The following is a 23,914-nucleotide window of genomic DNA, read 5'->3' on the forward strand; positions in this document are numbered from 1 at the left end:
ACTTTGGTATTGGCAGTTCAAGCACACATCGGCTTAGTTTAACAGCAAGAATGCTTAAAGATGTTGAAAAAGGTGCTTCAGTGATGTTGGGAAGATGCCAGTGAAGTACACCCACGCATGCTTGAGATATCAAATAAGAGTTTAAAAATGTAAAAAGTACCTGTGGACGTGCAGTATTAACACATTTACATGTGTAATGGATGAAATCCCCAGTGATAGCTACTCTCTCCCCATTGATCAACAGTGCTGTCTGTCATGGTTCACTCATGAGGAAAGACCCAAACAGGTAGGCAGGCAGGCTACAGAAAGAAACAGCACACACACAAAAAGAAAAGAAAAGAAAACACAAAAGTACTCATAAAAGGTTGCATAAGTAATGACAACAAAGAAACATCAAGGATGTAGAAAATAGAGTAATGCCACGTTATATGAGGGTACCTTAGCTGTACCTAGGACTGCGCTCTTCTGGACAGAGATCTCAGATGTTGTTCCTGGGATCTGCTGGAGCCACTCGCACAGCTTGGGGGGTCACTGCACCGAGTGCTCCGATTACCACTGGGACCACTGTTACCTTCACCCTCCACATCGTCTCCAGTTCTTTTCTAAGCTTCTAGCACTTTTACAGCTTCTCGTGTTCCTTCTTCCTGTTGTTGCTGTCATTCGGTATCGCTACATCTATCACTACAGCCGTCTTCCTCTGCTTGTCCACCACCATTACTATTGGTTGATTAGCCATCATCAGTTTGTCTGTCTGCATCTGGAAGTCCCACAGGATCTTAGCTCGGTCATTCTCTACCACCCTAGGACGCATCTCCTATTTTGACCTCAGATCTTCCAGGCTATGCTTGGCACAGATGTTCCTGTAGACAATACGAGCACTTGGTTATGGCGTTCCATGTATGCCCTGCCTGCTAGCATCTTGCACCCTTTTCTTATGTGCTGGATTGTCTCGGGGCATCTTTACACAGCCCCTGCACCAGTGGTCTTGCCTGATGTGATAGACCCCAGCCTCTATGGATCTTGTGCTCAGAGCTTGTTCCTGCGCTGCCATGATTAGTGCCTCTGTGCTGTCTTTCAGTCCAGCTTTGTCCAGCCACTGGTAGGACTTCTGGATGTTAGCCACTTCCTCTATCTGCCAATGATACACACCGTGCAGGGGCCTTGCTCCTCTTCTTTCTTGTGTTTCTGCTGCCTGAGGTATTCACTAAACATGCGGTCGGTTGTGGCCATCTTTCTGATGTACTCACTGATGTTTGTTGTCCCTGGCCTTCTTCTTTTCTCAGGCTGCTGGATTTGGTGTGAAACACTCCATGCATGGTGGTTCATCTGAATCTTTGATATAATGCAGCAACAATATAAAGGGAAGACAAACATAATGACTTAGTTGGTGTTGGAGTGGGTATAACTTTTCGCACTTTTACCAGAGGTGAAGAAAGACACAACCACAGACAGACAGGAACTAAGAGGGCAAAAAAGTCATGGGAGAAACACCACAAGAATAAGTCAAAAAGTAGTTATAATACAGCACCGGCTTCTAATGGCAAATCTAGAATTAACTCACACACATGATCCGTGTCTACAAAAATCATTCCACGAGGAGTGATTTAAACTGTTGGCTTTGATTTTGAAAAAAAAAAAACTTCAAACAGGATGTAGCAGGGCATGAAAAAAGCCACAATTTTAGAGAAGCTTTACCATAAGTACTGGTCCCAAAAGGGAATTGATCAGAATTGGCAGAAAACTGTATATCCAACAGTAACTTCTGGCTTTAGAAAAATGGATAATCCCGTATTTCCCTCTGCACTGTGCCCTCTGCTTCTCTGATGTGTTTGTGTTTTCTTTTAAATACAAATCATCGCATGCAGTTTTGTGTGTATCATAGTGTGCTTGTGATACACAAAAAACAGTTTTTTCCCCCTGTTTTTTTTTCCTACTGCCTCTATCTCCACAGGGAAAACAGACTAGTCTGATCTTTGAAGCTAAAAACAATATTTTATTGAAAACATCAGGCAGATTAAATAATTTGGTCCAGAGGAAGAGAAAAAACCACTGGGTGTTTATGATGCAATTTGATAGAAGTCTGGGTCAGAAGGAAATAGATGAAATCTTGTATACTGGGAGTTAAAGCAGTATATTATGTGCTGTTTATGATTATGTTGGGGTCCTAGGTAATTCAGAAGGTAATTAATTCAGTGCTCAGTTAAGTCAGATTTTATAATGATATGGGATATCATGCTGAAGCAATCATATAAGCCTTGTGTTTGTCCTTTTTCACATTATGCATCATGCACTTGGGGGTGAACTGCAGATTGTAAACTATACATTCCAGAGAAATTTGATCAAGGGTTTTTTGGCGATTAGCGGGAATATGGAATGGGAACCGGCAAAACATAAGACATAAAAGTTAGATGAGCCAAATGTGTAGCTGAAATGTGAATATGCCTGATTGGTGGTTTACAAGAAGTTTTTTTAATTGGGACATTCTGGTTGGTCACCCATAGATTAGTTAGTCGAAATCCTTATTTTGCTTAATTGACTCTTTTTAATTTCCAGAAATAGATTAGAGTGCAATATTCATGATGCTCAGTACTAACTGCACCCAGTGTACAAAAAAAGATGTTCAGTAAATGTTTGGAACAAAATGAAAAAAATAAATTTTGTGGAATTAAAAAATAAACGTAGGAAAACTTAGGTGAAGCTGAACTTGTCGAACTCTTAAGCACCTCCATGTATTGACAAAAATCAGGTAGATGAACAGGCTTTTCGTTTTTATGGTTGGTCTCCGTAAAGACAAAAAGCCTGTTTACTTTTAATCTGAGACTAGAAGACTATTTTCTTGTTTTATTGCTCATTACACAAGTATTTAAGGGACACACTATTTTGTGAATTGTACTTTTCTTTCGGGTGAACTTTCAAGAAATTGAGCTGTGTTTAAGAAAGGAAACCTTTGTGTGGCCAATTACATTTATATAGCTTGACATATATATATATATATATATATATATATATATATATATATTATGAGAGAAGTTTGTTCTCTTTTATGTTTGATGAAGTGTGTCACCATTACAACTGTGTATTCTGGCATTGCGTGTGAGTCCATCTGGGCTGGAAATAAGCTACCAAAGTGGTGGAACTACCGTAGTGCACCAGAGATAATTATCATTTTCTTCAAAACAATAACTTAACACACAGTTAAATAAAGGTAGTTAAAACACTGCAAGCTTACAGTTTATTTTGAACATTTAAAAGTTTGTGGAAAAACACTGAAATCTAGCTCCATTCTGATGTGGCTCTGTTAAACAACCAGCCTTTTTGGATTTCAATGATATCAGTGATACTTACATTGCAGTGTTTGGATAAATCCAAGCATGTGATTGATGAATCGCTAAGTTTTTGTTCTTACTGAGGAATTAACCAGTCTTATGTTTCAGATTTCTGTGTAACTAACTGTTTGGTGTGTTTCTGTGTGTTTTTGTTTGTGTACATTACAGCTAGCCACATGGGACCCAGTTCATGGATTGAATGGCACTCTGACAGACAGAAAATTGGAAAACAACATGAGGGGAGTTGTGCTACGAGTTGTCACTGTTCTGGTGAGTTTAACTGGCCAGTTTGTTAATCTGTGCGTGTGTCTGTTCTTCGATTATGACAAGATTTCCAATTGTCCAAAGACAAAGAAGACCAATTTCAGTCTTTATACAACTTTTCCTTTTGTTCATCTTGAAGAATCAGGAGGGACTGTATTAATTTGACATTTCAAACTTTTGCTCCTTTATAAATCTGTCCTTTTGTCTATTTTTGTGCCAATCATTCCACTTTATATATATGGGAATGGATCTAGGGACAGCTTAAGAGCTTATGTGAGAGCATGAAAAAAAAACAGTTTATCAGACAGTGTTAGGAGTAAAGATGGGGGTCATAAAAGCCGAAGAATACCTACCACGGTGAGCTCACTAATGGACCAAGCTATCATAATTTCATTAGCCTTCATTTTGACATTTGACAACTATGTGATGGAGTCTTGATGGTGGTGGGACTCTGGCTTTCCAGCTCTATCTGCCTCGCCTGCAGCATCGATTTGAGTATATCCCTTGAGTGCTTTAAAGATTCACAGCTATAAATTCTTCATATCCCCCCTTTGAAGTGAGAAACAGAGGAAAAAAAGCGATAATGCTAGACATCTTTGTGGCTATCCCTTTTTACTGATCTTTTCATACATTTTTTCAGTCTTTGATTTTCATCATCCTTAAAGGCAAAAAGGATATGGGCTGTAAATATTGTCCCTCTTCTCATTTTGGGAAGGAGTATCTCTAGTAATGTGACAAGGTGTATTGTTTGCACACTTTTAAATTTGTGTTGTGTTGCTCTTCCTGTCTTCCTGTTCTGTAGCTCTGCCTGTGTAAAAATGTTTTACCCAAAATGCCTCATCCCACTTGTCGGCCTAATAGCAGAAAAGCCTAGAAAGGGTGTGAAATGTCCATGTGCGTTCCCAGATCTTTCCATGTGTAAATTGTTGTGGTTATGACCCATAAGTGTGCAGGCACTTATGGATGTGTGGGAGGAAATGCCATGTACAGTAGTTTAGTATTAAATGTACTGCATGGGTTTTGTTCAGTAAGACTGGAGAAGAACTACTATATTAAATACTATATAGTATATTAAAGTCTGGCATATTTCAATCTGCATTTAACGCTGATGCTCACTGGGGAAACACAAAGACATTAGACATTATTAGAAAACTTCAGACCCTTGTACCTCCTGCTATCCATGCACAGAGGGATCTTGCAGGAATGGTGATGCTATTTGGTCAGTAGGATTTCATAACCTGCTCTAGAGCAGGTTAGTTTTGCAACGTAAGTTAGAAGTAAGAAGTGACACAATTTCAGGGTACTAAAAACTCGGGTTAACAGTGAAGTTAGCTGGGTAAGAATAAATCCTGCTTTATAATACAGACTCAGGGGTAGAAAAACTTTTGGGCACAAGTGACACAATTAGCCAAAAAAGATGTCTTAAAACTGAAAAATATAGTTTAAGAGCTTTAAGCAGTTATCAAAATGTGGTTTTCTTTATACTATATGTAAGACTATATAGTCAGCTGGCCTAAAAATCTAAAATTACTGACTTATATATGTTTCTAAATTAAATTGTTTAATCTCAGCAGCATGGCTTTCTTCTTTTCATCATATGTAGTGGTCTTGTCCTTTTTTATGCGAGGGTGCACATTTCTCTGATTTAAGTAGCAAGCTGTGGATTTAGCTACAGTAGCCCAAATATGCAGCCAAAGGCAAAATATGTCCCTTTTTAACTTGAGTTCATATTTTTGGAGATAATGAAGAGAGCTCACAATGTTCTCTCTGAATAAAAAGTAAAGTTTTACTTTGAAGGAAGATAAGACACACAGTAACCACAAGTGTAATTAATGCCAAATTTGTTTTGCAAGGTGGCTAATGATATCGATCACTGAAGATTGATGAATTAGCAATCAAATTAAATGATGTTTACAATTTGACAGTTGTTCCTTTACTTTCATTTGATAGTCCATCTAACAATAAAATGTATTTTAAAGGGACCATCTGTAGGATTCAGTCTAATGATGAGGTTGGAGATTGCAACCAACTGCTTACCCATCTTTTTCCAAGTGCTTAGAAGAGCCTTAAGTGAATGCAAACTCAAAATGCAAAAGGCTGCTGATAGAGCCTGTTTGGTTTTTCTGTTCTTGGAGAATAAATATGGTCGACTATGGAGAATGTGACAGTGCTCTATCGATACAGATGATTGTCTATACACTAATGAAAACATAATTATTAAAATTCCTATATAAAAAAAAGATCTCTCTAAAGAAAAAAAACTTGTCCACTGTCTTGTACACTAAATATGAATTTAGTGTACATTTTTCTTTGCGTGTCAATTTGAATTGCTTTTCTGTTGTTCTGAACTTTATATCGTCTTTCTTTACCAAACTGAAACTGAGAGAAAAATCATTATCACACAATATAAAATCTAATCTACTGCAGGCGCTGTCTGGGCTTTTCAAAATAGATTTTACTTTTACGGTACACATACATTTCTCAGAGTGTTTTGGAAATGATCACAGTGGCACAACTTACCACATGACTCTGTCAAAACTAGCATTCCTTAGAGGGAACTTCAAGTGGTATTACTTAGTTTTTGTGGAGGGAGCAATTCCTGTTTCTGGTATTTTTTTCCAAAAAGAATAAGAGGAACATTTCCAGTTACAGGAATTAGTCTTGAGGAAAGTTAGGGGAAATGATGGAAATGAGACATGGGAACAGTAACTTCAAGGGACGTGAGATTATATACTGCATGGTGACAAGTGGGAGTATTGTAGCTTGATGGATGTGTGAAGATGAGGTGTTCTAGACATATGTTCAGGGAAAACTAGAATCTACAGACATTGCACCCTGAAAAGATGCAAAGTGTTATATGTCAGCTGGTAAGTGGCAAGAGAAACAAAGGGGCTGTAAGGAAAAAAGCAGAGAAAGAAAAGCAACTCGAGAAATACAGATTAACATCACAGTAATACTACATCTCAAAGGAGAATTTTCTTGCAAGATTTCAGTCTGTAAACCATTTACTGAGAAGTGATTTAGCCCAACAGTTTAAAATCAGACTAAACAGCGCAATGTTCAGATGGTTACATGACTCTTTGTTGACTTTTAGATAGTCTCATTATTTTGCAAGTGAAAAAAAATATCAGTTGCATACCCACAAGTGTATTAATTCTCTCAGAGCTAAGATAAGATGAGATAAGATAAGATCAGATGAGATAAGATAAGATAAAACACAGTCATGACTAAAAGAAAGTACACACTTTCACAAGTACACCTCATGATTCAATAGCTTTTTTTTCACATTATTGTGGAGGATTTCTGGTGGACACCTTCTTTAGATCGTTGAGGTTTGCAGGCATTCATTTATGCACAGCACTCTTGAGGTTGTGCCACAGCATTTCAATTGGGTTGAAGTGTAGACTTTGGGTGATTGCAATATTTTGATTTTTTTCCAACATGGCCTCATATTTGGTTCTAGAATACTTTGATTATGATCACTGTAGAAGAAGCCCAAATCCCCCCCCCCCGCCTCTGTGCTTGACAGGTGTTATGAGCTGTTTGTGCTGATATGTCGTGTTTGGTTTTCGCCAAATGCCCAGACATCTGCACTTTGGTCTCATCTGTGTAATGAACAATATTCCCGAAGTTTTGTGGTTTGAATGTATCTCTGTAAACCAAACCTGTGCTGCCATTGCAGCCCTTTCCAAACAAGCCATACTTATTCAGTATTTTTCTTTTTCTATGAGCTTTATGTTTGTAACACGTTAACTGCATTACTAGTAGCATCGCATAGTCCGACCTTAGGCTCCACTCCATATCTACTCATGGGAAGATTAGCATCTGTCTTGAAAGTTTTCCACTTGTGAATAATTCTTCTTGCTGTAGAATAATAGATGTGAAATTGTTTGGATCATATAACCTTTCCCAGATTGATGGGCAGCAAGAATTACTTCTCTAAAACTATTGCTGATGCCTTTCTTCTTTGCTATTTTGTTAACACAGATCTGCAAAACTTCTGCTTTATAGAGGTCCTCACACCTGTTGTTGGCCAATTAATCAAGTGCTTATAGTGAAATGGCTAACGTTAATATGCATGCCATTTGTGATAACTCTTTGATACTTTAATGTACTTTAATACATTAATGCTATGGAAAAAAAAGTTAAGCTTAAAAAACGTTAACTGCTGGTGTTATGTGTTTTCCACACCTACTCTGTCTTTCACACATAATGTAGTTTAAAAGTTATATAGTGTAATTAACTGTAGATCAGGAAATTTGTACTATTACTTTGCCTTGATTGTCCTGCAGAACAATGCCAACCAGCTTTTCTCCACCATGTCTATTTGTTTATAAAGGTTTACAGAACCCCCCAAATAAGGAAGCAATCAGTGTCAGTTGAGGGGAAAATCAGTATGTATGGCTGTTTTTGTTAGTGGGTGTTCCCACCTGAATTGATGGATGCTTGTGGTAAGAGAGGGACTTGGTATGCATGTCCACTCACTGTCTAATAGTTTATTGAACTGCAGCTGCTAGCAAGGATTTGAAAATGCCAAGTTAATGTGTAGAATGGCCTGTGTGTATATGTTTCTGTTTGAATGTCTGTGCTTAATGTGCAACCAATATCCTGTCAATGACACAAACAGTCTCATAAAATAAGACACATTGGTCTGCAATGTTTCACTCATCAGTAAGGATTTATTAAACAATAATTGTGTGGTAAACGGCTAGAAGGAAAACACATAATCCAAGGTGTAGGAAATGAAAATAAGTCTCGTGTTGCTTTCTATTTTTTGTATAAGCAAAGTTTCCTTGAAAATAAAAAAAAAACAACTAGTTTTCCCTTGTGCTTTGTTCACTTAATTGCCTAAAATGACAACGCTGTTGGATGTCATTTAACCTCAACAGAGAGCCAAGTGCCAGAAATCAATATACAAGAGATTTAGGCTTCCCAATGGTATTTAAGAATGAACCGTTAAAAACAAAACTGCTGGAATTTATAGTGAAGTTATTGATCTTCAACATTTTAATTCACTTTAAGTTGTCAGACAGGGTACCATTTCAGTAAATTAATAAATTGGTTCCATAAATGAATACAAGTATGCCGAGATGAGAACTTCAAATAATGGGGTTAATCATGATTTTCACTTGTTACAGTCAACATACACTCACTCAAAAGGTGCTTCAGCATATAATTATAATTATATATATAATTAGCAAATAATGAACATATGCTGAAAGATGTCCGCTTGCTTTCACACCTTGATTTCTTCTAGAATAACACATAGGATTATTTTCACATTTGCAGCATTAATATCTCTAGTAGGTAGTAGAAAATAAACCCCAGAGAAGAGCCTACCTGTAACATATAGTTTTACCTTTTCAGGCATTGCTTGTATCATTATCTTTAAATGTAAAATGTAGATTCTCTCAGATATGCTTGCAGCCATCAAAATGATCTTTTGTGCTGCTAACATGGTTATTAGGGTAATGGGGGGCTTGATGCTTGAATGAATGGTGCATTGATTGGCTGCTTGACTGACTTACTGACACGCTGACTGTTCGTTGCCTTCTAGGAGGAGCCGTTTGTAATGGTGTCAGAGAATGTTCTTGGGAAACCAAAGAAGTACCAGGGCTTTTCCATTGATGTCCTGGATGCTCTGTCAAACTACCTGGGCTTTAAGTACGAGATCTATGTTGCTCCAGACCACAAATATGGCAGCTTGCAGCCTGATGGTCAATGGAATGGACTGATGGGCGAATTAGTCTTCAAGGTGAGAAGATCACTTGCATACACAAATGCACATGAGCAAACAAATACATATACAAATACATGTTCCCTGTTTATGCACACGCTTATACTATATCACTGCAGAAGGAGGAGAAGCTTGCATGTAGACACGAATCAATTGCTGAACAGAACAGCCTCTCTTAGGTTTAGTTCACACTCGGATGGGTTCCATCATCACCCACTTGGCAACCATTGGATTTATGTCTTTAAACTTCTTTAATTTGGAATGAGAGATTTAGACACTCATTCATAAAGAATTGTACTATGTAAGCTGAAGTGGATTTGGGAGGCGCAGAGATGAAATATTGTGTGATTTTGCATACTAGAGAAACACAACAACTTTATAATAATTTGACTAGCTTCAAGTATCTTCAAGTGTTATAACTGCTGGCAGACACTTGAACTGCTTCAGTGGAAAGTGGAAAAGTGGAGATGATATAGTGACACCATAAATGTGGGTTCACCAAAGATGGAGAGGCCTCTAGATTGAGGGTAGTAAATTGGCATATTTGAAAAATAACTACTTTGACCATGACTTAGCCCTACTGACATAGACTTCAGTTGACATACTTCAAAATTTACCAGTTTCATTGCTGTTTAATATTCTGTTATATCTCAAAGTGCCCTTATTATATGTGTGAGAGCTGTTTTTTAGTTTTGTTCCTTGCAGCATATCCTAGAGAAACATAAATGGAGACCTGGCAGCTTATCTTGCGCTAGTTGTAAATGCTTGAGATTGATAACTATTTGTCACATCATACATATATTTCATATCATAATCACACCGTCTTTTGCTGATTAAACAAAGTCACACAATAAAACCAAGCTGAACTTTTACATGCAGGAAGTCTAGAGTAGTCACATATGAATTTCTGTTTTTAATATCACTGAAATGTGATGATACTAATAATCATAAATATTTCAAATCTGAAAAACTCCTAGCACATGCAAGACTGCTGTTGCTTTGCTTGGAGTCCATCTTAAAAGACAAGGCAACACAGGAAAGTGTTTCTTGTGAACCTTGTGAAAATAACTCATGATTTGACAGGCACTTTCTGTTCCTCTGTGGCTTTGATTGTTTAAAATATTCATTGACTGTTGTTATGTGGAAGCCAATAATAAACCCTGAGCTTACCTTAGTTTCTTGCAATCAAGTCATTCTTTTATGCTTAAAATAATTTATGTTTTGCTAAAACTTTTTTTTATTACTATTTTTTTTCCTATTAAATATGCGGTCTGAGCAAAGGTAGGACTAAATAAATATTTTAGGTTTTAAACTCAACATTTAAGGTGAGTTTACCTGTTTTATTCTTTCGTGACTGCACTCACAAGTGAACAATTCTTTTGAACTTCACACACTAAGGTGGAAAAGGGGAGGAAAGAGTGGAGTTAGGTCCAAAAATATTTGGTTATTTATGCAGTTTTTGTAATTTTGCCTCTGTCCACCACCGTATTAGATTTTAAACAAAGCAACCAAGATGTGATTTAATTGGGAGCTTTTATCTATAAATCGAGGGGTTTGACAAAGTTAGACGTTTGGGAATTACAACCATTTTGTTCTTTCATTATTCCATGACAATGAGCTGATAAAAGATCAGTTGTTGCAAAGTGTGGAAGTTGCATTTGGCAGCTGTTCACTGGAACTCTCAGCAAGAGGTCCAAAGAGATATTGAAGCAAGGCAAGGTGTCCATCATTAGAGTATAAAAACAAAATAAGACAACTTCGAGTAGCCAAATTGGCAATCTCTGGTACATTCTTAAGAGGAAGGCACTTACAACACCAAAAGGCCTGGAAGATCATTTATGACAACTGAAGTGAATGAATACAGAAGTCTTTCTCTGGTCATGAAAAACCACCTTCACACCATCTTTCTAATTCATGAACACTCTTGAGGAGGTAGGCGTATCATTGCCAAAGACTACAATCAAGAGATCCCTTCATGAATGAAAATACAAGAAGGTGTAAACCACTGGTTACGCTCAAGAAGAGAAAGGGTAGATTAAACTTTGCCACAAAACATCTAAAAAAGACCTGCACAGCTCTGTAAAAAAATTCTGTGGGTCCATGAAACCAATATTAACTTAAAGCACACTGATGGAAGACAAAGCTGTGGAAACGAGATAAACAGCTCAGGATTCAAAGCTTACCACATGTATATATAGCAGCCAATGAAACAAGAGGGGTTTTTTATGTGACTGCAGAGAGGAGTAGCAGGATGAATTGTAAAGTGTACAAGGCTGTAGTCTCTGCTCAGATTCAGCCAAATGATGCAAAACTGATCAAACAGCACTTCACAGTGCAAATAGATAATGACCCAAAGCACATTGCAAAAGCAGCCCATGAGCCTCTCAAGGCAAAGCAATGGGATATTCTTCAATAGCCAAAGTCAGTTACCCGATTTCGACTAACAAAGCTTGCTTTTCAGTTTTGCTGCACTTTGATCGCATCTTGAACTGTTTGATTTTAAAAAACGTGGTTTACAGGTGTGCATCTTACCAGATCCTTTCAAATCAATAGTACAGTGTTTTTCTGCCACGATCATCTCTTGATGGCAGGAAAAACTTTTTTTCCAATTTCCAGCCCAAACAAACACCATTTTTATACAGTTAGATCTAATTTAATTTTAACAACCTTTTTATGACTACGTGAAAGTGTTTGTGCAAGTTCATGTTTATATCTGCATCTGCACAATACCTGCTGATGTCCTTTGATGAAATCATATTAACCCGATGCACATTTTGTTCACCCTAGGTCAAGTATATATTTTTCTTTGATTGTTGTCTTTTGTTCTCTTCAGTTGAGCAGTGTTTTCTCAGAAATTTCTGATTCCATCACTTCATTATTTTCCTTCGGCTGTGTGTCAGGCTTGAGTGATTTTGTAAGACTTGGCTCTCCTTTCCTTGACCTTGAATACTTGCAGTTTGTATTTAACATTTCTAGCCCCCTCTCCCCCAGTGGCTCACAAAATTACCGAGAAATGCTTCAAGCACAATGCATATTTATGTGTACACAGATGAGCACAAGTTGCAAATAAACTGAACATGCAAATAATTCTGTTTTCCCCATCAGTCAGCAACAAGGTTTATCTCTCCAAAACCAAATTATACCAGATAATTATTACCCAGAATGCTTCCTGTAAGTTTTCATGTTGACTGACCACATGTGTCAGCATGGTAATTCATCTCATCCTATACACACACACACACACACTGTTGTATGCATATCACTGTTGTCCCAACCCACAGCCATCTTACAGGATTTCTGAAATTTTCCTCTTACGCAGTGTAAGTGACAATTTACTGCACATTTAAGCATTTTTGTTTTTTCACTGAGCTGTAAAATTTGGATGGAGGGCGGGAATTAAGTTTTTTGTTTGCTTTTGTGTGTGTATGTAAATGTGGATGTGGTCTGTGTCTATATAAGTACATAATCTGTGTGTGTACGGTACCTGTAGGGCTCAGCGTTTGCCTACAAACTCACCTAACTTGCTAGAGTCAGTTGTTTATGGCAACAAAGAAAATCTCATTATCGAACAAGTTCATAATATGTGCCCTCTCTCGCTGTAGTATAGATTTCAAACACCAGCATGCGCTCACAGCAGCATCTTAAATCCCTATTATAGTATAAGCAGATGTCTGCAGTTGCTAGTCAAGCACTGGGGACTGAAAACGTTTTAATTATCCATCATTGTTTCTGCATTAAAGCTAAGCTCAGCCTGTTTTCCTTGGCAGACGCACTCAGTGACGGCTGTTTTTTTTCAACTTAAAATCTTTGCACATATTTAAAGCAGTCATTTGTTGTCTCTTAACAAGCCTTACAAGTGAAGAGAAAGGTTTTAAGTGCTTCAGAAAGTATACTGACAGAAAACAGATTAATTAATTCATTTGTAAATGATTCAAACGCCACATATTAGAATACAAGTGCAAATTGAGCCAGGGCCTATATGGATTTAAATCTCTTGCTGATATCTGTCAGATATATCTAAATTTAGTAGGGTGTTACAAGGGGGTTCATTATGACATTTTTAAAAGTACTGTAATTGTAACTACTAGTTACCATCACTGTGACATGTGTTTTCTTCCTCTATACCAGATATTTCCAGATAACTGTTAAATTCTTTGCACTCTGTCCTTCGATTCTTTATTTTAGGTGATGAGAAGGCGCAGATGGACTTTAAGGCTGTTATAAGAATCCACATTTTTCGGCTGACTTCCTCACTTACACATTTTCACAGTTTTAATACTTCAAACTTCTTTGCCTCTTGCAGCGAGCTGATGTGGGACTTTCTGCCTTGACCATCACGCCTGAGCGAGAGAGCGTTGTGGACTTCACCACACGCTACATGGATTATTCTGTGGGCGTTCTGCTGCGCAAGGCTGAGCGCACAGTGGACATGTTTGCCTGCCTGGCACCCTTCGACCTGTCACTGTGGGCGTGCATCGCAGGCACCGTGCTCCTCGTTGGCATCCTGGTGTACTTGCTCAACTGGCTCAACCCACCTCGGCTCCCCATGGGATCTGTGTCTTCAACAACGCTGTACAACTCCATGTGGTTCGTGTACGGCTCGTTTGTACAACAAGGTAAGAAAGCAGGATAGAGGGGGTGAAACACAAGTTCAGCAGCAGCAGAATAATGGTTTATTTATTTATCTATTAGTCATATTCATTAGTCATTTTGTTTTCACTTGTTACTTAAGTTATGTTTATGCACCAAGACTGATGAGATCTGATTAGGTCATGGTTTGAGTTCGTTAGACCTTTTCACAATGTTAACCAAATGTTGGAAAGTTCAAGTTTCCGTTTTATTCATTTTGACAGGGTGGCAAACCCTGTCTGCAAGAATACATTCCCAAAAACCTATCTCTTAATAATCTACAACCTTTAAAACAAATGCAACCTTTAAAACAAAGTGTGTTTTTTATGCATTGGGCCGCTGTGGTCGATGGGGTCTTTCGCATGGCTTATTTGCAGGGTCTATCTCAGTGGTAAAACAGGGGAATAATGGTGGGGATGGGAAGCATAGACGGAAAAAATGAGCTTGTGAAAGCAATCTAATTTAAAAATAAAATAAAATAGCTCCTCTGAGTACCATAGGTGTGAACTGCCTTTTCGTGTTATAGCACAATAGTCAAATTAGAACAAAAAGGAGGAGACATTTTGTTCCACATGGATTGAAGGAAAGATAATGGCCTTATCCCGGTGATCGGTCTGAAGATTTTTCCAGAATTCATCAGGCTGTGCTCAGGTGTGAAGATCAGACAATTGACACGTGGAAAAGGATTTAAATTTCATCGGCGTAGAAACAGATGCACAGCATAAGGAGAAAATTTCAATAGATTTAGGTGTGTGTATTTGTGTGTGTGCATACGAATGTGTCTGTTTTCCATCTAGGGCATGTGTTTCATAAAGTATCCATATAAAGAATATAGAAGCTACTTTTGAAGATAAGCGTCTTAATATTCTCAGGTTCAATCTTGGGTTTCTCGCAAAATATGTGCTATTTGCCAGTGAGCACAGTGTTCTTTTGTTGTCATGCTCTGGGCCTTGCAATAGTTAATTTTTTAAGCAACATTAATTATGCAAATTTAAGGAGGAATGTTTTTTTTGACACTGCCTGTGAAACATTTCAAGCCCTGAATAAGCAACTGATGAGCATTTCGCCATTTGGTAAATAATCCTCCATCTTGTGCTGCAGCTAATGGTGGTAATGATGATGATGATGATACATGCTAATTGCTGTTTGATATTCACAATCATTTCTCTTTTTAGCTGTAATTAACATTTTAGTCATGGCATTGTTAGAAAGAAAAGAAGAGAGAGAAAGGATCTCATTCTTCCACAGTGGGGTTGTCCTGCACTTGTGTATGATATGGTATGTAGGATATAAGAGAGCTTACTGAGACAGAGTGTGTCAAACGAGTGGCATGTTTTTCACTTCCCAAGAAAATGAAGGTTGTGAAGTTTGCACCACTCAGTCAGGTTGTTCATCAAACAAGTCAAGTTCATCAAAAATGACAGATTGTTCAGGAAGTACTATTAAGCTTCACCATTCCTGATATTTTCCTCTGTCTACAGATTTTTTTCTGGACTTTTTACATGACACACACACACACACACACACAGGTACATTGAATATTCATTCAGCAGCTTTCTCACAGCACCTCTATAATGTCCCAGACCTTTGTGCTTCACCTAGAAATATTACCCCCAGGGAAAATTGATTCAGATGCAAAGACACCCACAGCAGGAGATGAGTGATGGGAGTGAATAGTCAAACTTGACGCCAGAATTTTGCTTTTGGCTCTGTCACTCACTGCAAGACGGAGCAAGGGTGAGATGAGAAACAGAGAGGTGCAAAGGGATTACACTGATTTTTACAAACCTTTCTCTTTTCTTTTCTTCTTCCCTTTGACTTTTTCTTTAGGTCGCTCCTTTTTTTTTTCTTTTTTTTTACTGCACACTTCCATTTCTTCCACTGCATTTTTTCGTCTTTTCCCCTTCTTCCTTTCTAAGAGTCTGCCTTACAAATTCTGTTCTTCACTGTGGCTCATGTGAGCCACTAGGGCAGCAGCCAAGTGACTGTTTGTTTACAACCTCACCCAGAGGTCTCTCTGTCTGGCGTGTGTACAGAAGATGTAGTGGGGAAAAATATCTGTACTCCATTAACTATTTCTAATTGGTCTCAATGAGAGTGAAAGAGACAGAAGAAGGAAGCGTGTATAAAGACGCAAAGGGAGGGACTGCATCATATGAAATCTGCTGCTTGGTTCTTGACTTCCTAACTGCTACATCAAAGGAACAAAAAAAATCATGGGATTTGGTTTTATTATGCACTAGTAATACAGTATCTTCTCAAATAAAACAGCACATCAAAGAGAAAATTCTGCAGGAAAAAAAAGATCAGTTGTTCACAGATATAGTTTGATGATATGCTGCAGGAAGGGGAAGAAAGAGAGCAAAAAAACATAAAGCAACAGGAAGCTATAAGGTGAATTAGTCTATGATACTAAAGATTAATAAATAAGTTACAGAATCCATCTGACAGCAGACGGTGTCTCCTTTGCTGCCAACACAAATATAATGTAAGTGTTTTAGCAGTCCTCAAGGGTGACTAAAAGTTGGAAGTGCAGGAAAATTAGTAAATTTCCAGGCGATCACACACAGTCACACACACACAACAAAAAAAAGATATCCAGGGTAAGAATGAAGTATGTAAGCAGTCAGCGCAGAGGAAAGGTTGTATAAGAGAGGAAATGACTTAAAAGATGGGAAATGTTCCTAAGGAGATTAATTTTCAGCTTCTGCTGTGTTGCACGTTAGCCCTGGCTGAGGTGGGAAGGTCATTCCAATATTTTTCAGAACCAAGAGGACGGGGGAGGCAAGGCTGGGATGAGTGATTACCAGGTCACATTATTAGGACAGCCCAGCAGACAACATTAGCTTAGTGCAGGGCATTGACTGACTTGTTATAGGGCCTCGGACAGAACATGGCCTGGAGGGATGGGGATATGCACTAGTTTGCAGTCTTTTACACCTGGTTTTAGATCTGAAATGAGCCACTACAGGCAGGCAGCGAAGATAGAGCAGGGGGAGGGTGACATGCAAGAACTTGGGATGATAGAAAACAATACACCCTGCAGCAGTTTTTTTTTTTTTTTTTTTCTAAATGACATCAGAAACAGCAGTATGCGACATTAACGTGATGGCAGAGCTTCAGTTCATCCTTTGTCATTTTTTTTTTTTTTTTTTTTTTTTTTTTTTTAAATGAATAGGACAGGGGGAATGAATGAGAGAAAGAGGGGTAGAGAAAGCGAGAAAACCAAAGGGTAGAAGAAGACGGTGAGAAGGGGGGGGGAAGAGAGAGAGAAAAAAAAAGAAAAAAAAGAAAAAAAAAAAACTCCTGGGTCACCTGTATGGAGAAAGAAAAAACAAACAAAAAACAAACAAACAGAGGAGACAGCAAACAACAAAGAGCAACATAATAATAGAGAAAACAAAGCACCATCACAATAAACTAGCTAGTCATAGATATCAATAGTTACTAAATAATAAACGATATTGTGCAGCACGCAAGATAGACAGCGCACAATGTGCTTTGAGGCAGCAGCCAAGAAAGCTGTAGTCCGCGTCTGTGAATACCCGTGTGTACACCTGTGTGCATACCTGTGTGGATCAGCATGCTTGCATTCCAAAGGTTTCTCCATGTAACGATCTGCTAGGGAGTGTGGGGAGCCACAGCCCCGTCCTCCAGGGCATGAAGCAGGTATGGAGGAGATCAAGACTCCAGACATCCAGAGGCCCCCAGAACACAAGAGACCAAGGAAGACCAACAGAGGGGCAGCCGCGCCACTGTCCCAGTAAGAGCTGAGGAGAGTCCCAGATGAGGGCTCACTCAGCAGCCGCGGAGCAGAAGCCAGGGGGAGTTGCAGTGACGCGCCCGTGAGCTCCGCCGGCAGCCAGCTGTGCCTGAGTGACCGAGCCCCAGGCCGGGAGGCCGGGGGCACCCCACCTCCGGAGTGGCCCGAGCGAGCCCCAGGCTCCAGGCCCCGATAAGCGGCCGCCAAGGAGTGAGCCGGTGTGTACCCGGACGCCCACCCCCAGACACAAAGAACCACCAACGCACCGACACCTGAGGGAGTCCGCCACTGGCAGGGGAAGTGGTGGTGGGTGGAGATAGGCCTCCAAACCTTGGAGGGCCTGAGATGTCCCCAGAGAGGTGGCGTCTGATACCCAACCTGACATATAGACACAGACATACAGGCACACACAGACACAAACATCCATTCCCACCCTCATGCTCTCATAGGCACTTACTCCACACTCAACCAACATGGAGACAGACATAAAGAGACGCTGTACACACAATCACACTCCCCAAGCGTACTCTACAAACCGGGTCTAGGTACCCTTGCCCCTGGAGGGGGGAATTGCACCCAGACCCAGGTGGTGTTACCCTTTTCCCTGCGGTGGGGAGAGGCAGACCACCCCGACTCCGCAGCAGCAGGGAGGCCCCACACCCCAGACCGCAGTCGGACGGCCAACTCCTCCTGCAGCAGTTTGGATGACATGCAGGGAGGATGGTCAGAAGAAAGTTGCAGTACATCAGACCAAAATTCCCAAAAGCTTATTAGGAAGGGCCTGCCTCACTCAGTGTAACTGCAGACAACAATGACGTGCTCAAAAGGGAAGAAGCTTTTGTGAGATAGACACATTTACATGTCATGGAATTAAAGTGTTTGTCATTACTGAGGATAATAATGTGGTTCTAATTATAGCCTGTAAAGAATAAACATAATTTTCTAGGGATATTAGAGACGGAATAAATCCAAAGGCAAATTAAAGTGTTCGTTTGTCAGCATGTTTAAGTCTCTCTAAAGAATTGCATTGAATATTTCAAATTAAAAAAAATACAGTATTGATGCAATTAATTAATAAGTGATCCCTTTCTTTGATAGCAAACCTCAAAGTGCTAAGAGTAAGACAAATATAAAAAGGAGGGAGGAAGAATAAAATAGAAAGCCAAGAAATAAAATGACAGACAAAAAGCATCTGCAACATATGTCGTTTTAGAACTGCAACACTTTTTATTTTGACTGACTTTTATTTTTCTTTTTTCATCCAAGGCTACATCCTCTCGTCGAGATGAAAGCAAAAACGGCCAGACCGAACAAATTTGCTATAAACTCTGTCGGTATTGAAATGGGTAAATGGCCGCATATCTGCTGACCTGTGCAGCAGGGAGAGAAGCTCTGTTATGCAAGTTGGACATCCTGACAAAAAGAAGCAATGAAACTGAGATAGACAGGTTACCCTGTTCCCCGTCCCGTTTCCTCTTTTAAACTTCCTGTCTCCCCGTGTCTGCCTCAAACTTCTCTCCTTTTCCTTTCTGTCCTGTCCTGACTCCCAAGTTTTGCCAGCAGAATTTGAGCTAAAGTAGAAGAGTCAAAAGCAAAACTCTGTTGTCAAACTGAATATTTGTCTTATGCAAATCTTTGTCGGCCATTCTCTCACTTTCTGGTGTCCATAATTAATGTCTAAACCAGTAGGGGAGAACAAACACCGTGGAGAAACAGACTGGTATTTTGGGTTTTGTTTTTTGGTGTTGTTTGCACATATGTGTTACCTGTCAGTGTGAGTGCTGCTATAGCTCAATTACAACAGTTTTTGTGAGAAAAGCATATGCAATCACACAGATACAGCACGCACTCTTACAAAATTAGTTTTCACTGTATGAAAAAATGCACGCGCGCACACACACACAAACACACAGACACAATCACACACAGAGTCAGGGCCATAGGCCACAATCAGTGCTTTCATCTTTCCATCTGCTTCTCCAAACATCTCTCTCTTCCTCTCTGTGCGTCTCCCTTTTCCCACCAACCCCTGCTGTGTATCTATCTGTATGTGACTATGTGTGTGAAGGAGAGAGAGCTTTGTTGGAGAACCATATACTGTACTGTATGAAAAAAAAATCTGTTTCCCTACTCTCCTTTTGCATTTCAACCCAGCATCCCCCAGTTCTCTCCATTCCCCAAATCTCTGTACTCACTGCTGAGTTTTCTCAGTGTGAGTGCGTTCACAGTCTGCACTCCTCATTCCGTCTCTTGGTTCCTCTATGTGTCTCTCCCTCAATCATTATCTCTGTTTCTGCTGTGCCATACTGCTGGGAAGCCAACGTTATCATCATTTTCCTGCTCTCTCCTTCTCCTTTCCTCTCTTTCTCTCTTTATGACTCCCTCTAATCCATTATCCCTCTCTAACGACTCTTTTGTGCTGCTGTAAAGTGGACCCAACTTTAGGACATCCACCCCTCCTGACTTTAACCCTCTATCTCCATCTTTCCTCCCTCTGTTCCTTTTTCCCGTCTCCCTCAAAGTGTCTCTCCTGCAACAAAGATGCGCCACAGTGAGAAGAGACCGTCTCTCAGCAGTTCCATTAAATGCATCTCTCTCGTGCTCTCTCTTCCACTCTGTGCACTTTTGTTCTGTTCCTGTTTCTGTCACAATTGCTTCCTGTCCTTCTCCCCTTTTCTCTCCATTCAGCAGCAATCTCTCTTGGCCCCCTCTGTCCACTTCTTTCTTTCTGCTCATGTATGATTACATCCAGCTGGGGCAATCTCATCCTAAAAGCAGGTTTGAATAGGATGTGTACCTTCTGTCCTCCTCACATCTGTCTTCCCCTCGTTCCTTCAGTGGGCAAAAAGTTATTTAAGTACATTTACTCAAGTATGTACTTCAGTGTGAGGGTCCTAGATTCTGCCAGTGAAAATTCCCCGTACTGAGTTCTCATGAATACATTTGTCTGAAAGTGTTTCTGTACTTAGTAAATTTCTGTTCTTACAAATTGATCCAGTCTTACGTTGCCATCAAGTACTTTTAGGGTGTTTTTTGGCTGACGACCCGAGAGTAGCGCTATTTAAAAATCATCAAGCCTCTGATTAGATTTCTTTTTTAGGGCAGTACAGAGAAACCGGTGTTGATGTTTGCATCTGTATTTGTTGAGGAAACAAAATGATGAAATATGTGAACCTGAATTTTAAAAAAAAGTCAAAATAGGTATAAAAACTTTTATTTGTTTAATTTCACTTTTACTTTTAGGATATTAAAGTGTTAATGTAAATATTCCTCAATAAACATACAAATTATGTCCTAAACTCAGTTATAAGCATCCATAATCATAAATATCACTAAAAAGAAAATCATGTTGAAACTAATTTTCAGTCACTGCTTTCTTTCTCAACTGAAATATCTGCAATCGTGTGATGCGGACAGATGTTTGAGGGTTGAGTTAAGCGTGTGGCTGAGCTAGCTAGTTAACAAAATTTTTCATCATCCTCATGGTCATCAACAATGTCTATTTCCACATATAAAGGTGCGCTGGTCACACCTTTTTAATACCAGCTTGAGAACGCCTTCAAATTCTTTGAGATGTAGATTCAGCAAGTAACTGGAGACATTCCTTAGATATTTTGCTCCATATTGGCACGATAACATCACATAATTGGTGGAGATTTGTAGGCAGGGTATGTCTGTGTTTTCACGCTTTTTACGGCAAATTCTGACCCAACCATCTGAATCCCACAGCACATGTGTACAGCCTCAGTTTCCTGTTATTAGCTACCGGGAGTGGAGCCCGATTTAGTGTGATGCATCCCCTCTGCATTAAGGTTCAAGATGTTCTGCTGCATACCATGGTTATAACAAGTGATTAAGTTACTGTTGTCTTCCTGAGCTTGTTTAGTATTTTCACCCAGAGAACTGCTGAATGCTAGAGATTTCCTCTTTGTCCAATCAGACTCTGTAAACCTTAGAGATTCCTGTGCAGGGAAATCCCAGCAGCTCAGTATTTTCTGAAATATGTAGACCAGCCCATCTGATGCCAACAACCACATTCAAAGTCACTTAAATCACCTTTTTATTCTCCATTCTGGTGCTCAGTTGGAACTTCATCCAAATTTCTATATGCCTGAATGCATTTGCTGCCATATGACTCGCTGATTAGATGATTACCTTTATTAGCAGTAGAACAGGTGTCCCTAATAAAGTGTCTGGTGAGAGTATATTTGTAGTAAGCCACTGTTTGTGAGAATTTTCACTTCTTGTGTGATACTGTATTAGTATAGACTTCAGATGTTGGTTAAATAAGATTTATATTCTTGTAAATGCAGCAGTGTCGTTGCCTTTATGCAGATTTGCTGTCTGAATATCAAGATGTAGTTTCACCAGATATGAGGATGTCTTGAAGTCTGGCATTTAGTGAAACAGTTGTTTCTATACATAGAGGGAGATGGTAATTCTGTGCAGTTGTCACTTTGACCAGCTCCTCATTATGATTCTTCTTGTCTGGATTAGCTCTTGCTTTTAATTTATATCAAGACTTTACAATTTATCCTATTGTAAAGTGTCCTTGGGTGACTTGAAAGGCGCTCATAAATAAAATGTATTATTATTATTATTATTATTAAGAATAGAAACTGCTCTTCATGAGCCTTCTTTCATTTTTGTCTCCATCAGGGGATTTTCTGAGACTTTGTTAGTACACATGACATTTTCCAGATTCAAAATGCATAACAAAGTAATGTTAAACAGCTTCACTTTTTGCATGAAGAAGCACATTAAAAATTGAAAAATGCCAAAGACTCCTTGTCTTGTTTTTATAGCTGGCGTAGGGCAACAGATTTGGTCTTTGGTGTTACCACACCGACACATTCAAATGTCCATTTTGTGTTGACAAGCATTGTTCGGTCATATTTTTACATGACTCTTACATGCTGTGTACTCTTTCTCTTGCATTCTCTGTTTTTCCCGTCTTTAAATGTTTAATCATACTTAAATGTAATCAAACTTTCATCTGCAGACAGCAAAAAAACGAGCTATGTGAGGACAAATAGCGAGATGCATTGCAAACATTTGCAAAGGAAAAAAATTCTTGAACTAAAATACATATAATATCATGCTTGCCTGCATCTTACCATGCTGTTAGTGACTGAAGATGTGTATCTCTTACTAAATGTGTATCTGTCAAAGCAGCTCCAAAGCACACTGCAATCTGCTGGTCTTGTTTTATCCAGATTCTTTCTCCAGGGAGTCCAAGAAGCTGTAGCTACCAGGGACAGTAATGAGGAGGGTGGCTTAATTGAAATACAAGCATATTTATTTTGGGCACTGTTTTGTTAACTGCCTCGAGAAAACAGGCTGAGTGAATGCAGTTTATTTCCCAGTGAATGTGTTGTAAAGGTCGGGCATTGTGCAGAATGCAAGTGGAAAAAAAAAAAAGATCTAACTGCTTCTTGGTGGGTGTGCTCACAGTAACTTTTGTTCTCTGAATTTGAATGAATGTACAGTTGTTTAGGGCATTTCTTGGGCAAATGTTAAAACTTGTCCACAAAAATTTAATTCCAAAAAGCTCACAACATAATTAGTAAACACATCATAACGGATAAGACGCTTATAAAAATTTACCAGTGCAGGATCGATAGCATTTATAGGATTTAACGCTTGTCAGAAAAGCAATAGAGCAAAATTACTACTTTCTTCTTTCCCAACTTGCACAGCAACAAATGAAGTCCTGATTTCACTCAGTAACCCTCCACGAATCTAGATAATTGCAAGATTTATGAGATCATTTACCTTAACAAGGCAGCTACTCTTTCTACCAAACCCCAAGAACATTACAAAATCCCACAGCTGGATAGAAATTTTTTTAAAAAGAGGGAGAATGGAGGATAGGTCAGTCAAAAGAGATAAAACTGAAGGAGGGCTGGTTGTTTCGCACCTTGTTAGACACCTTGTTAGTGCTCAGCCAGTCATTATAGTGTCTGCTGAGGCAGGAGTATCTCTAATAAATCAAGACATATCTGTCTGTCTTTTATTCAGCTATCATCCGATCTACTTCACTTGGCAAACACAAATCAAGTGTAAGAATGTGAACTGTGACATCGCCTGCAATCTCATCTCATAGTGAAGGCCACAAAACAGGACCCTGTAAGTGAGACCACTGCTCATCCAAACAGCTAAACTTTTTCCCAGCAATTGCAGGTCAAATTAGTA

At 39.2% G+C, this 23,914-nt stretch overlaps 1 protein-coding gene across 3 annotated transcripts in view; it reads left to right on the forward strand.

Annotated features, from left to right (window-relative positions):
• grid2 (glutamate receptor, ionotropic, delta 2) overlaps positions 1 to 23,914 on the forward strand; it is a 508,497-nt gene that overhangs the window by 396,712 nt on the left and 87,871 nt on the right. For all 3 annotated transcript variants that reach the window (XR_005695832.1, XM_040031719.1, XM_040031718.1), the window contains exons 9-11: positions 3,495 to 3,596; positions 9,148 to 9,345; positions 13,631 to 13,943. Coding sequence is in view for 2 of the 3 variants with exons in the window: in XM_040031719.1 (XP_039887653.1) it covers positions 3,495 to 3,596; positions 9,148 to 9,345; positions 13,631 to 13,943 (613 nt within the window). In the remaining variant the exon portion in view is untranslated. The remainder of the gene's footprint in view (positions 1 to 3,494; positions 3,597 to 9,147; positions 9,346 to 13,630; positions 13,944 to 23,914) is intronic.

The sequence above is a fragment of the Simochromis diagramma genome, unplaced genomic scaffold (assembly GCF_900408965.1).
Source record: "Simochromis diagramma unplaced genomic scaffold, fSimDia1.1 OVJJ01000284.1, whole genome shotgun sequence".
NCBI classification, from domain to species: Eukaryota; Metazoa; Chordata; class Actinopteri; order Cichliformes; family Cichlidae; genus Simochromis; species Simochromis diagramma.